The 15,321-nt window shown below is 36.7% G+C and overlaps 1 protein-coding gene across 8 annotated transcripts in view; it reads right to left on the bottom strand.

Moving 5' to 3' along the window:
• The window catches only part of RNF111 (ring finger protein 111), a 96,191-nt gene that overhangs the window by 42,817 nt on the left and 38,053 nt on the right, over nucleotides 1-15,321 (bottom strand). For all 8 annotated transcript variants that reach the window (XM_004777278.3, XM_004777276.3, XM_004777279.3 and 5 more), the window contains exon 2: nucleotides 10,536-11,434. In XM_004777278.3, the coding sequence (XP_004777335.1) occupies nucleotides 10,536-11,415 (880 nt within the window). In that variant the 5' untranslated portion in view covers nucleotides 11,416-11,434. The remainder of the gene's footprint in view (nucleotides 1-10,535; nucleotides 11,435-15,321) is intronic.

Genomic DNA, 15,321 nt, shown 5'->3' with positions numbered 1-15,321 from the left:
CATCCAATTCGTGGGCACATACTTTGTGCCATGTACAGTATTCTGTGTGTCTAGTTCCATCAAGAAACTGAAACTCAGGGCACCTGGGTGGCTCAGTGGGTTAAGCTGCTGCCTTCGGCTCAGGTCATGATCTCAGGGTTCTGGGATCGAGACTCACATCGGGCTCTCTGCTCAGCAGGGAGCCTGCTTCCTCCTCTCTCTCTGCCTGCCTCTCTGCCTACTTGTGATCTCTCTCTGTCAAATAAATAAATAAAAATCTTTTTAAAAAAGAAACTGAAACTCAGCAAGTTAAAATGACTTGTCAAACAGTAAACAACACTGGGAATTCAAACCTAACTTCAATTCTAAAGCTCATATGCTTTACATAAACTACATTAAAGTGCTGTAAGTACCCAGTATGTAGGTGCTAGTTACTACCAAAAGCAAGATCTTTCTGATACCAGCTACTTTTGCTACTGCTCCTGTCTTTTGCAGTAACAAACTTAATCAAGTTGTAGCAGCTCTGACTCCTCATTAGGATTCTTCTATATCCAACAGAATTGAAAGCATATATATCCACAAAGATTTGTACCTAAATGTTCACTGTAGCCAAATACTGGACAACTCAATGTCAATCATCCGACAAATGGGTAAACAAAATAAATGTGGTATATCCATACAATGGAATACTATAAAAGAACTAAATAATAAATATCCATACAATGGAATACTATAAAAGAACTAAATAATAAACGGACACTAATTACTGATACCTGCTACAACATGAATGAAACTCAAAAACATTACACTTAACGAAAAACACCAGACACAAAAGATCACACATGTGCATTTTTATGAAAAGTCCAGAAGAGGCAAGTCCTTAAAGAGAGCGACAGATTAGGCTATGTGGGACTTAGAACCGGATAGGCATTAGTTTCAAAGCAGGAGGGATCTTTTGGGATTAATGGAAATATTATAGAACTGTACTATAGTAATGGTTGCATAACTTTAAGTATACTATAAATCACTGAATCATATACTTAAAATGATGTACTTTATGGTAGGTAAATTATACACCTCAATGAAGCCGGTTTACGGGGGAAAAAAAAAAAGCTATAGAACATTCCCTGCCAAATACAAAACTAGACTTCAACAAATGAAAGGACATACCATTTCAGAATATGGTATGTCCTTTCATTTGAAAAGAAATATATCCAAATTTTGGATATTTAATATCCAAAATACTAATTAAGTATGTCAGTTCACCCACTTTACGCAACAAATACAACCCCAGTAATAATATTATCATGTGTCTCCCTACCACCAGTATCCTCAGATAAATAAGCTAAGAAATGGGGCGCCTGGGTGGCTCAGTGGGTTAAGCCGCTGCCTTCGGCTCAGGTCATGATCTCAGGGTCCTGGGATCGAGTCCCACATCGGGCTCTCTGCTCAGCAGGGAGCCTGCTTCCCTCTCTCTCTCTCTCTGCCTGCCTCTCCATCTACTTGTGATTTCTCTCTGTCAAATAAATAAATAAAATCTTTAAAAAATAATAAAAATAAATTAAAAAAAAATAAGCTAAGAAATTTTTTTGTTGTTGTTGTTTATAGCAGCTTTATTCATAATTGCCAAAACATGGAAGCAACTAAGACGTCTTTCAATAGTGGGTATCAGCAACCAAGATATCCAGACAATGTAATGTTATTCAGCACTAAAAAGAAATGAGCTCTCAAGCCATAAGAAGACATGGAGGGACCTTAAATGCATATTACTAAGTAAGTTAAAGAGCAAATGAGAAAAGGCTACATACTGTATGATTCCAGCTATGTGATATTCTAGAAAGGGCAAAACTAGGAAGAATAAACAGGCAAAATATAGAAAATATAAAAATCTATAATTTAAAAAATGTGTTTCTAGTGTAAGCTTAGACAGACCCATGGAACATAGTGATAACTCCAAATAGGTCCAAATGCCTATGGAAATTTAGCATATGACAAAGAAAGTATCTCAAGTCAATTGGAGAAAGAAAATTTTTAATGATTTGTTTTGGGACGACTGGACAGCCACATTGAAACAAAATGGATCCATTCTTCATACTGTACATAGGATAAATATCACATAGATGTGTGCTTTAAAAGGAAAGAGAGAAGAAAAGAAAATAATGCAAGGTTTGGGGGAAAAAATAGGTTATTTCTCCTATAAATTTGAAGTGGAAAAAACTTTCCTAATTATGAATCAAAACCCATAAACAGTAAAGATAAAGATCAGCAAATATGACTAACCAAAAATATATATAGATATTTGGCATGATAAAAAAGTGGAACAAAGTCAAAGGACTAATGACAAATTTTGGGGAAATGTGTTAGTATATAGGATTTATGTCCCCAATATATATAAAGCATCTGAAAATGTACAGAAGAATGAAGACCAACAACCTGACTGCAAAACAAGCAAAAGATATGAAGAGACTGATCATTAAGAAACAGAACGACCTTTAAACATATGAAAAAGGATGCCTGGCTGGCTCAGCTGGTTAAGTGTCTGACTCTTGATTTCAGCTCAGGCCATGATTTCAGGGTGGTGGAATACAGACAGCCCTGAGTCAGACTCCATGTTCAGCACAGAGTCTACTTAGGATACTGATACTCTCTCTCCCTCTGCCACTCTACCTCCTCACTCTCTCTTTCTCTCTCTGATAAATAAAATCTTTTTAAAAAGAGCACAAAGGGGGCACCTGGGTGGCTCAGTGGGTTAAAGCCTCTGCCTTTGGCTCAGGTCATGATCCCAGGATCCTTGGATCGAGTCCCACATCGGGCTCTCAGCTCGTCGGGGAGCCTGCTTCCTCCTCTCTCTCTGCCTGACTCTGCCTACTTGTGATCTCTGTCAAATAAATAAATAAAATCTTTAAAAAATATAAAAATAAATAAATAAATAAAAAATAAAAAGAGCACAAAGCAAGAGAGGGAGCATGAGTGGGGGTGAGTGTTAGGAAGTGGCTTGATCCCAGGATCTGAGATCATGACCTGAGCCCAAGGCAGACACTTAACCAACTGAGGGGCCCAGGTGCCTCTAAATAAAATCTTTTGAAAAATAAAAATAAACATATGAAAGATATTACTTATTAAAAAAATTTTTAAATGCTGACATACTATTTCTTACCTATCAGATGGACCAAGAAACCTAAAATCTGACAATAAATTCTGTTGGAAAGGCTTTGAGAAAACACTCTCAAATATTGCTGGTGGGCATCCAAAATGGTTATGATCCCCAGAGAAATCTGGCCATGTTTAAAAAATAATATATTCATTTAACTTTGGCCCAACAATCCTCTCCTAGAATTCTATTCCAAAGATACAATGGCAAAAAATATGAAGTAATATATACAAAAAGCTATTCATTGCAGTGCTGCTTTTAACAGCAAAAGGCTGCAAACTATTCATCAACAGATTGAACCACCTTTGGTGTAACCATACAATGGAGTACTAAAAAGAAGAAAAAAATAAATAAATAAAAATAAAGAGGAATGAAAAGCAGTGAATAAAGGAGTGATAGTGTGTGTGTGTGTGTGTGTGTGTGTGTGTGTGTGTCTCCTTTATATCATATATATCCTACACACACACATACTTTCATTCCTCTATAATCTCTATACCCTAACAATTTTTAGAATTGTTAGGTGAAAAATCAAGAGACACATTTTAAGAGGAGAGAATAAAATACATATTTGTTTATATATATTTTTTAAGATTTTATTTATTTATTTATTTGATAGATAGAAAGATCACAAGTAGGCAGAGAGGCAGGCAGAGAGAGAGGGAGGAAGCAGGCTTCCTGCTGAGCAGAGAGCCCGATATGGGGCTTGATCCCAGGACCCTGAGATCATGACCTGAGCCGGAGGCAGAGGCTTAAACCACTGAGCCACCCAGGTGCCCTATTTGTTTATATTTTTGAACAGAAAAAAGATGGAATAACAAACCAAAATTTAAAAGCCATGAAAATACAGGGTGCCTGGGTGGCTCAGTCGGTTAAGCATCTACCTTCAGCTCAGGTTATGATCCCAGGGTCACGGGACTGAGTTCCATGTTGGGAGCCTGCTTCTCCCTCTCCCTCTGCCATACCCCTGCTTATACTCTACTCTCTCTCTCTCAAATAAAATCTTTAAAATTAATTGATTGGTCGCATAACCTCAAAAACTCTTAGACTTGGGGCGCCTGGGTGGCTCAGTGGGTTAAAGCCTCTGCCTTCGGCTCAGGTCATGATCCCAGGGTCCTGGGATCGAGCGTGGCATCGGGCTCTCTGCTCAGCGGGGAGCCTGCTTCCTCTTCTCTCTCTGCCTGCCTCTCTGCCTACTTGTGATCTCTGTCAAATAAATAAATAAATATCTTAAAAAAAAAAAAAAAAAACAACCCAGACTTATTAGCATTACTGTTAGTAATAATTATAAATATTTTCATTTACATTCACTTATGAATGTTCATTTATGTGTATTTATAGTATGTATAGGATAAAGCAAAAAAGCAATTGTTCATATTGTTAGTCAAGATTTTCAATGTAAGAGTAAAGAGATCCAAATATAAAACACAAGTTTACATAAAAATCCTAATCCTAGAAAAAATAATAAAAAAAAAAACCTAATCCTAGGGGTGCCTGGGTGGCTCAGTCGTTAAGCATCTGCATGCCTTCGGCTCAGGTCATGATCCCAGGGTCCTGGGATGGAGCCTCACGTCTGGGCTCCTGCTCAGTGGGAAGCATGCTTCTCCCTCTCCTACTCCCCCTGCTTGTGTTCCCTCTCTCACTGTCTTTTCTCTGTCAAATAAATTAATTAAAATTCTTTTAAAAAATAAATGAATAAAAGACCTTTAAAAAAAATCCTAATCTTAAAATTTCAATGAAAATAGTCTTAAAATTAATGGTTTATCTCTTTCTAAAACCTTTATATTCCTAACTTTATCCACTAAAAAAGGTGAAAGCAATAATGTAACTCAGCAGAGCAATGAACACTATACTTCCCAATCTATAACCTCTAAACATCACTTCTCAATAGGAAATGAGCAGTACTTAAAAAAAAGAAAGAAAGAAAGAAAGAAAGAAATGGTTGGTTTCCAGCTTTGAGGCAGGTAATGTAAAATATGACTCTGGATCATCTTTTATCAGAGACTATCTTGTCAAAGACCACTCGGGTGGTATACAAAGGACACAAACCCAATCTGAAGATGCTCCCACAGGCCACAGAAGAAACTATTTGAGCATCAAAAAATAAAAAGATTGCAATACATCAACTGTACTAAAAACCCGTGAGTTCATAATGACACCTAAAAATGAAAAATATTGCTAGAGTACTGACTCATTCTGAAAAATGGTAAATTAAGGTAAAGAATCAAGCATTCATTTTGCCTTTCCTATATGGACTGCATTTCAAAATAAGCAATTAGTTGGAAGAATTCTTTATAGAACTTCCATTAATAAATGTAAGCAGAAGGACAGAATTAGAAAGTAATCACTTTGCCTAATGAAATAATGGACTCAGGCAAGATCATCAAAGCTGTTGTTAATACTACATGAAATGCTGATGGGGAACTTTAGGGTGGAAGGATCAGAATGACACCATCTGAACTCTCATCAACTTTAACAAGTGATGCAATAGAAAGTACACAGCACCACCAAGGAAGTGTTGCTAAACTAAATTTAAATCAAGTTTTTAGATCTAAATACCAGTTTGCCGGAAATATGCAGTATACAAAACAAATTAATGGTATGACAGCTAGAAACTGTTCTGAAATTCTCCAGAAAAAAAGTGAAGGGTGAGAAATAAAGTAAGTATGGCAGGATGCTGAAAACTGAAGCTAGACTATGTAGGTATATGTCCATTCTTATGTATGGACATTTCTATATAAAAATAACAACAACAAAAACCTCTACAGTGCTATTTTTGGAAAAGGAGTAAAAGAAATATTCACAAATATAATTCTTAATATTAGGACTTTATAATTCCACAGGTTGTCTTAAAGTTTATCTTAAATGTTATCTTTTAAAGTTTTTAAACTTTTAAACTTTTAAAACAAGTCAATACAGTATGGACTGCACTTGGAAATTATAAATATATACCTGATATATTCTTTTAAACTATAAATAAAAATACACAGTCACTGAATTAAAAAACAGTAACAACTGGGAAATGAGAATTTCCCAGTGCTAATATAAGGACTACATAAAATAAAAATTTAAGCAGCAGTTCAGATAAGGTACATTGAATAGATCACAGAAAAATGTCACCAAAATTAACATCTACTCCAAACTTAGCTTCTATTAAACTGTTTTAAAATATCTGAGGTTCTTGGCAAATAATATCAGGAACAAAACTGGATGTATAAATTTTCAACCTAACTGGCAACTAACAACCCAAGTCACATATCATTTTATCTTTCCAGGCTTGAATAGAGAGCCATGATAAATTTAAAACACAATTAGTAAGGACGAGGCAAATCTACTATTTACAACAAATGAATTAATGTTTGTTATACAACGTAAAGTAATGACTTAATTCATTCTTAGGTGATAGGTATAACCAGTTACTTACATACAACTATTATAACTTAAAGAGTTTAAAGATACAACAAAATACTTAACAGGTCAAACACTCTTTCCATCAGTTCACTGCAGCAACTGCCAGTAAGTGATGGGTAGCGTGTGAAGAAGTTGTCCTAGCAGCTCCAGAGTAACGAATACCCATCTATATAAGTCGTACTAAGGTATAACAGATAAATCTAATTAAAATTTGAGATATTTAAACCCTCTCCAAATTCCCAACACACACTAAAACATACTGGAATTGGGAGTCAGAAAGCCAGCACTAAAAATATATCTAGAAAGAAAACCTACCTTTAAGAATCTAAGAAAGTCAATTTTTGAGACCTGAAATTTCTTGAAAATAGAACAATGTCCCAAAATATTTCAGTTCAACTTTTTGAATGTAAATTATTCTAAGAAAGTTTTCCAAATGTCTCATCTGTAATATTAGGGTGATGGTAACAGAATATACCTCATAAGAGTGTTGGGAGAATGAAATGAGAATACATATAAACACTCAGAACATTACCAGCATGGACTAAATACCCAAAAAGTGCTAAGTATTTTTATTATCATCATGACATCATCTGCTGTTGGGTGGTAAAGGAACTTGATAAAAATTCCCTGGAGGGTATTCTGGTAACAAGAGTTAGCAATTTTTAAATGCATGTAACTTCCTATACACTTTTAGAAATTATTCCTTAAGATATGCCTGCCTACGTGTGCAAAACTGTGTATACAAGGCTGTCCAATGCAGCAAATAATAATCAACAAAACCTGGATAAATAAATTATGGAACAACCATACAAAGGAAATACTATGCAACCATTTTTTTAAAATGAAGATACAGGGGCGCCTGGGTGGCTCAGTCATTAAGCATCTGCCTTCAGCTCAGATCATGATCTCAGGGTCCTGGGATGGAGCCCTGCAACAGGCTCCCTTCTCAGAAGGAAGCCTGCTTCTCCTTCTCCCACTCCCTGTTTGGGTTCCCTCTCTCACTGTCTTTCTCTCCCTGCCAAATAAATAAATAATTTAAAATAAAATAAGTAAAATGAGAATATAACTATACAACACTAATATTTTTAAAAACCCACATTATTTATTTACCCTTATATATGTTCCACATTTTCTGAAGGAGAGAAGTAACTGCAAACTACTTCTGGGTAGTAAAACTGGGACCTAAGAAGAAGTGGTAAACTTTTATTTTTTATTTTAACCATTCCTGGTACATTTACTTACTTATTTATTTATTTATTTATTTTTAAGATTTTATTTATTTATTTGACAGAGAGGGGGAGAGAGCACAAGTAGGCGGGGGCGGGGGGCAGGTTCCTGCTGAGGGGCTCGATCCTAGGACCCTGAGATCATGACCTGAGCTGAAGGCAGAGGTTTAACCCACTGAGCCACCCAGGCACCCACATTCCTGGTACTTTTAAAATTGCACACTATGTGACTGTTATTCTTAAACTATTATTTTAAAAAACAAACAAATTAGTTTAAAAAAAAAAACACTGGTCTAAAAACCAGAAAAGAGGGGCACCTGGGTGGCTCAGTGGGTTAAAGCCTCTGGTCATGATCCCAGGGTCCTGGGATCGAGCCCCACATCAGGCTCTCTGCTCCGCAGGAAGCCTGCTTCCTCCTTTCTCTCTCTGCCTACCTTCGATCTCTCTGTCAAATAAAATCTTTAAAAATAAATAAATAAATAAATAAATAAAAACAAAAAAAGGGGGTGCCTGGGTGGCTCAGTTAGTTAAGTGTCAGCCTTCAGCTCAGGTCATGATCTCTAGGATCATGGGATCAAACCCCGAGTAGGGCTTCCCGCTCAATGAGAAGTCAGCTTCTCCCTCTGCCCCTACCCCTGCTTGTGTACTCTCACACTCTCTTTCTCAGAAATAAATAAAGAAAATCTTTTTTAAAAGACCAAAAAAAAAAAAAAAAAAAAGAAAGGAAGAAAGACCAGAAAAAAAATCCAAAGAATTTGTTTCAACATTTGGATTAGTGTTTCCAGAGACAAACATTACTCTTAAATGTCTGAAAATAATTATGTTTCTGAAATAGTGCAATTCTTCTAAGACAGAGTATTAAATAAGATTTTAAAATGTAGAGTTTGCATTCATCTTGAATACTTGAGAGTATATAAACTCCTCTCTTCCTAGAAACAGACACTGACATTAACCTATCTTACCTCTATTCTCACACCTCCTACAAATACAGCTACTTGGAACTTCTGTTTCACATCACCAACCATCCTACCTCATTAATTTCAAGCAGATATTGGGCTCTCCTGCTCCCTCTTCCCCAAACAAGTCATCACAGTCTAACCACCTGAGGAAAATGTGTAATGTAGCAAATAAGAAAGACAATTCCTACTCTCACCTCCCTATTTCTCAAGAGAACTCAGAGAATGGTTCCTATAACCTCCTCCCCAGTTCTAGGTGATCTCAGTGAACTCTTTAAAAAACAAGTATTTGGATGGGTTTTAAAAAAAAACAAACTTATCAGGGCACCTGGGTGGCTCAGTGGGTTAAGCCTCTGCCTTCGGCTCAGGTCATGATCTTGGGGTCCTGGGATGGAGCCCCACACTGGGCTCTCTGCTCAGTAGGAAGCCGGCTTCCCCCCTTCTCTCTCAGCTTGCCTCTCTGCCTACTTATGATCTCTGTCTGTCAAATAAATAAATAAATAAATAAATCTTTAAAGAAAAGGGAAAAAACTGAACTTATCATGGCTAAGACTAAAGATCAGAGTTACTGGTTTTGGAGTTCTGGCAAAGATAGAAAAATAAAAATGAAAGAGGAAAGGGAGTCTTGGAAAAGGAAGTAACCCATAAAGAAGAAAAGAGAGAGGAAAATGGATATTGGCACGGTAAACTAGCAGGCTCAACCCTTGACAAGCAGGACATCAGGCAAAAATGAGAGACCTTTGTGTTAGTATTAAAAACCATGATCATAGTCTAGGACACCTGGGTGGCTCAGTGGTAAGTCTGTGCCTTCGTCTCAGGTCATGATCTCATCATCTGCTGGGATGGAGCCCCGCATCGGACACTCTGCTGGGTGGAGAACCTGCATCACCCCCTCTCTCTGCCTGCCTCTCGACCCTGAGATCATGACCTGAGCCGAAGGCAGGGGCTTAACCCACTGAGCCAAACACGCACCCCTTTATCCCCCATTCTTTCACGAAAGTAACATTACTCAAAGCTCACTTCAAAACTTCCTTTAAATTCAGAAAACTGTAAAAATGGTATATATGGAACATACTCACACTTCAGGGACATAACATAAACTTATTCTAATTAAATAAAATATTTACTGTGAGGAGGGGAAAGTGTACTCAAACTAATCCTCTATCAATTCAATTTTAACTGATTAATCATGTGCTCCACTGAGTACTGTCAGTACTAAAAGTTTGTGTTCTATTATGAGCATCTCTCCAATTCTTGAAATTATTTTTCAATTCTAAAGATTATGACAAGGTAACTAGTAATAAGAATAGAGTACTTAAAGGAAAAATAGTATTAACTATTTTAGTGTCCTTACTGTGGTTGAATGTAAAAGAAATCCATCACAGAACCTCCGAAAAAAATTTTTAAATTTAACCTTAGAACTGGAGTCATGGTTTAATACTACAGGTGGCAATTTATTTATATGGCTTAAAAATAAAAGTTAACTGAGCCTCATATTCCTTCTAAAAGCAATGAAATCGCTAATACAAAGAAGAAAATTAATGGGCGCCTGGGTGGCTCAGTGGGTTAAGCCGCTGCCTTCAGCTCAGGTCATGATCTCAGGGTGCTGGGATCGAGTCCCGCATCGGGCTCCCTGCTCAGCAGGGAGCCCGCTTCCTCCTCTCTCTCTCTGCCTGCCTCTCTGCCTACTTGTGATCTCTCTGTGTCAAATAAATAAATAAAATCTTTAAATTAAAAAAAAAAAGAAGAAGAAAATTAACCACAAACACAACGCAAGAGCTTCCACATTTTGCTCAACTTAAGAAACATTTTTACCTGAGGGAACAGTTGTATTGTTTTGGTGGTTTTCACTGGTGGAAACAAACAAATCTTCTTCTCCTTCAGTTGAGGAGCTGGAAGAGGATTCACTGCTGAGGTCATTCTCACTGGAACTACTAGAAGTGGGGAGCAATGCATATTTTCTTCGGGCTAACACTTCTCGTTTTTTTCTCTGCATTAATATCCTCTCTTTTTGTTTCTGCGTCCTCTGTGAGGCATTATTTTTTACAAATCTCTTTCTGCATGGAAGCCTCCTTAATGAACTGCTATGAAAACAGGGTCTCTTCATTAACAATCCTGAAACAGATTCTGTCTCTGTCCGAGGCCACTTTTGGGACCGTGCACTATGAGTTCTACTTTTAGCACTCAAAATTGCCTGGGAATGTCTTACAGAGACTTCTTTATCCTCATCCGAAGTCACAGTATCAGAATCTCCAAAATGCAGACTAGATGAAGGGGAAGAAAGACAATCACTAAAAGAGGAATCATTATCTTCATCGCTTGGTGTTTCTAGGTGTTGCCTCAATCCTAATATTCCCTGGTTCTCTTTAACACAATTTTGCATGTAAGAAGGGCCAGCCTGCTGGCTTTTGCGTTTTTTCCTCACAACAACACTTTTTTCTTGTTCTTGTTGGTTACCATTCATGTCCTTCTCTTGTTTTTGAGAATCATCACACAAATGAGAGAATTCATTCCCCACTTTACTGTTAATCATCTCAACTCCCGCAGGAAAACTTTTGGCTGCCCCAATGGGCTCTGGATGCAAGAGGATCCCTTTCAGACTCTCCTGTGTCTTTGGCGCATCAGAAGGAATCTCACTCTTCATATCCACTTTTAAGGTATATAGCTTGTTATATTCAGGAGTCCATTGAGACATGAGAAACTTTAAGGAAGGCCTAGAAGACAAAATTAGAGATTTAAAAGGATGTTAATGTGTTTTATTACACTAACTGAAGCATTTCAGATGCCACTGAGGACATCGTTAGAACAGAGAACTGCCTTTTCCTGATATACCAGGATATAAGTTGGCTGTAGTAAGTCATTTTACCGTTCTTTTAAGCCATTTTTCTCTGATACCTCTACCACATACCCAATCTTCAGAAATATAGTAAAGATCATAGAACAGAAGCCTATTTGAAAACTTCTATTAACCAAAAACTTACCTTGCTCTATGATCTACCTTCAGCTACATTTTTAGTTAAAATCTAACAATTTCTTCAAAACCTATTACAGTAAAAACAGATCAAAGGACTAGAATTTAAAAGACTTTGATTAGTCAACGCTTTTCTCCTGGTATCCTGAAAGTGGTAATTAAATATTTTTTTCTGCATCTAGATCATTATTGTATTAGACAGATAAGCTATAAATAATGAACTAGTATAAATATAGCTCCTCTTTCCCATGTATCTTTTTTTCGTACTACTCTATTCTCTGATGAGAATATAACTCACTGATAGACAAAATACACAATTACTGCATTTCACAAAGTTTCAGATATATGCAGAAAGACTCCAGCCAAGACTGTGAGTGGCTGAAGATCAGTCAGTTAAAGCAGCACAGCAAAAACATAAAACCAAATTTCCTATAACTAATCTAAGGGTATCTAAATCATTGTGTCTTTGAAAGTAGGAGCTGCTGAAGAAAGGAACTTGAAATTAATTCATCTGCATCAATGCAATGTACACATAAGAATGGTAACAACATAAAATTAATAAATATCATGACTCAAAATAGAATGTATTTATCAGAAAGGCAGTTAATGTGGAAGTCCAAAATATGATTAAATAATGTTAAGATTTTTAACTTAAGTTTTTATTTTTATTATTTTATATTTATTTATATTTTTATATTTTATATTTATTTTTATTATTTTAACTTAAGTATTTATTTTAACTTGAGTTTTTTATTTTTAACTTAAGTTGAAGTATAAGAGACAAACATATTTTAACTTTACAGCTCAATCTATTCTCACAAAGTGAACATACCTATGTAACCTCCAAGATCACAAAACATAAGATAACCAGCACCTTAGAAATCCCCTTCCAGTCACTCCAACTACTGGAAGTTGTAACCACTATCCTAACTTCTAAGACTATGGATTAGTTTTGTATTTAACATGCACTTTTTAAACCACTTCCTAAAAAGAGAGGATGAACAGGTATTTGGTAGCAAGTCTTTTCCTTCTCCACAAATGACAGTTACAGGAATATACAATCTCACAAGTCTCCCACTTTAGTGTATGACTATTATCAGAACAGATGATAGCAATTAAAAAAAAAATGAAACAGCCTATTTCTTTCTTTCTTTTTTTTGAGTAGGCTCCACGCCCAACACGGGGCCCAAACTCACAACCCTAAGATCAAGAGTCACATGTTCCACTGACTGAGCCAGCCAGCCACCCCAGAAACAGTCTGCTTCTATATAAAGCTATCAAAACCTCTATCTTCTGTAATTCTTGTTTACAAGGACAGGCAGTGATGTAACCAGAATCAGCCATCAAGCTCTATCTAGAGTTCAGCAGAAGTAGGAAAGGAGGAACACAAAGAAGGCTGAACACATGGGCACAGCAATGACCAAATTACAAGAGGCAGCAAATCAGATAAGGATCACTGTAATTAAATGTAAGAAAACACAAATCACAACAATAAGGTACAGATAAATGTGATTTAAGATTCAAGGGGTGGCCCACTAAGAAGGCCACAATAGAAAAAATAGAGATAATAACAAGTATTGGCAAGGATATAAAGAAGTTAAAATCTTCATACATTGCTGGTGGGAATATAAAATGGTGTGGCCACTCTGAAATGTAACCTGGCTTAGCTACAATATTCATAGTACCATTGGTCGTGATAGCACAAAAGTGCAAACAACACAAATGTCCATCAACTGATGAATAAATAAATCCACACCATGGTTACTCATTAATCAAAAGAAATGAAATACTATTTCATGCTACAAAGTGACAGGACTTCAAAAGTACTACACTAAGTAAAAGAAACAGTCACAAGACCACATTTTTTAAGATTCCTTTGGTAAGAAAAGTCCAAAATAAGCAGTGCTATAGAGACAGAAGGTAGATTAGTGATTGGCTAGGACAGGAGAATAACCAGAGAATTGAAATGTGATGGCCAAAGTGTTTCAGATTTATTTTCAGTGAAGTGAAAAGGTTTTAAAACTGATTGTGGGGGTGCCTAGGCGGCTCAGTAGGTTAAGCCTCTGCCTTCAGCTCAGGTCATGATCCCAGGGTCCTGGGACTCAGCCCTGCATCAGGCTCTCTGCTCAGCGGGGAGCCTGCTTCCCCCTCTCTCTCTGCCTGCTCTCTGCCTACCTGTGATCTCTGTCAAATACATAAATAAAATCTTAATAAAAAAAAAGTGATTGTGGTGATAGTTAATCAACTCTAAATATTCTAAAAACCACTAATGTACACACTTAAAAAGGGAGAGTTATAATGGTATGTGAATTATATCTCTATTAAGCTGTCACCAAAAAGTCAAGAGAGAAAGCAGCCAGACTTCTGTGCATCAGATAATTATGGACCCGTCTTTGATCTCATTAAAGAGTCACGTCATTTGGAAAAATATGGGGATCTTTCAGTTTATGTCTCTGAGGTGTTGTGATGAGTTGGATCTCTAGAGAAATAAACTTCATATGCTGAAGGAAAAAAACTGCTTCAGACTCCTCACCCTTAATTACTAAGTCACACTCGAGGTACTGGTAATGGAGATTCTAAGATGCAATGAAAACTTGCCAAAAGGACAGATCAATTCTGAGAACAGGAACCATAAGTGAATTTACAAAGAAGCGATTCATAGCATAATTTACTAAACTCAATTTATTTTCCATTAGCTTATGCCCCAAAGCCAAAACACTGAACTCTTTATGGTTAACTCTGCTCTGGGTTTTGGCGAATTTTGTCTGCCTAGGTGGAGGCAGGGAGGGAATAAGGGACAGGTGGTACGTATACAATGTGGTAGGTGGTGAGTGTTTGTATACCAGTAACTGTTGTCTGAGCTATCATGTCAAGCCCATATTACCTGAGCTATTCCCACCAAGGAGTATTCTCATTCATGCTTTTATTTTGAACTGAGAAAAAGAAGAGAAGTTCATGAAAAGAAATAAATACTAGTACTGGATTTTTTTAACTAAAAAAGCAGCAAAACTAACACAAAGGATCAATAAATAATATTTGAAACTATTTGGTATTTGATGAAATTACAACCTAGTCTTTTATTTCTATAAAAATTATTGGCCGGGGCGCCTGGGTGGCTCCCTGGGTTAAAGCCTCTGCCTTCGGCTCAGGTCATCATCCCAGGGTCCTGGGATCAAGGCCCGCATCGGGCTCTCTGCTCAGTGGGGAGCCTGCTTCCGTTCCTCTCTGCCTACTTGTGATCTCTGTCAAATAAATAAATAAAATAAAATAAAAAATTATTGGCTGATCCAATTTACAAAGGAGGTTAAACATGTACCACATATATCTTAACTCCTTAACCACATTAGGACTTATTTGCTTATACGTTACTTCAGTACTAAATCCGCAAGATTTTAGTACTTCAGTACTAAACCAGCTCCTTGTACTGGTTTGATTCAATCATTGTATTGCTGTGTCATGAGAGCAGCATACCAATTACTTCTGAAACTAGCGTAGGATACACAACTAGCAGTAAATTTTGCATTTAAAAAAAAGCACAGTAACTAAAAATGCTAACTTTCAAAACTAAAAGGGTTAGGATTTGGCAATTTATATAATAAATTAAATGTACATGAACATAAGGGGGGTTTA

Source organism: Mustela putorius, unplaced genomic scaffold (genome assembly GCF_011764305.1).
Source record: "Mustela putorius furo isolate JIRA1106 unplaced genomic scaffold, ASM1176430v1.1 tig00003896_pilon_pilon_pilon, whole genome shotgun sequence".
Taxonomy (NCBI): domain Eukaryota; kingdom Metazoa; phylum Chordata; class Mammalia; order Carnivora; family Mustelidae; genus Mustela; species Mustela putorius.
This window is presented reverse-complemented; position numbering and strand designations above follow the sequence as displayed.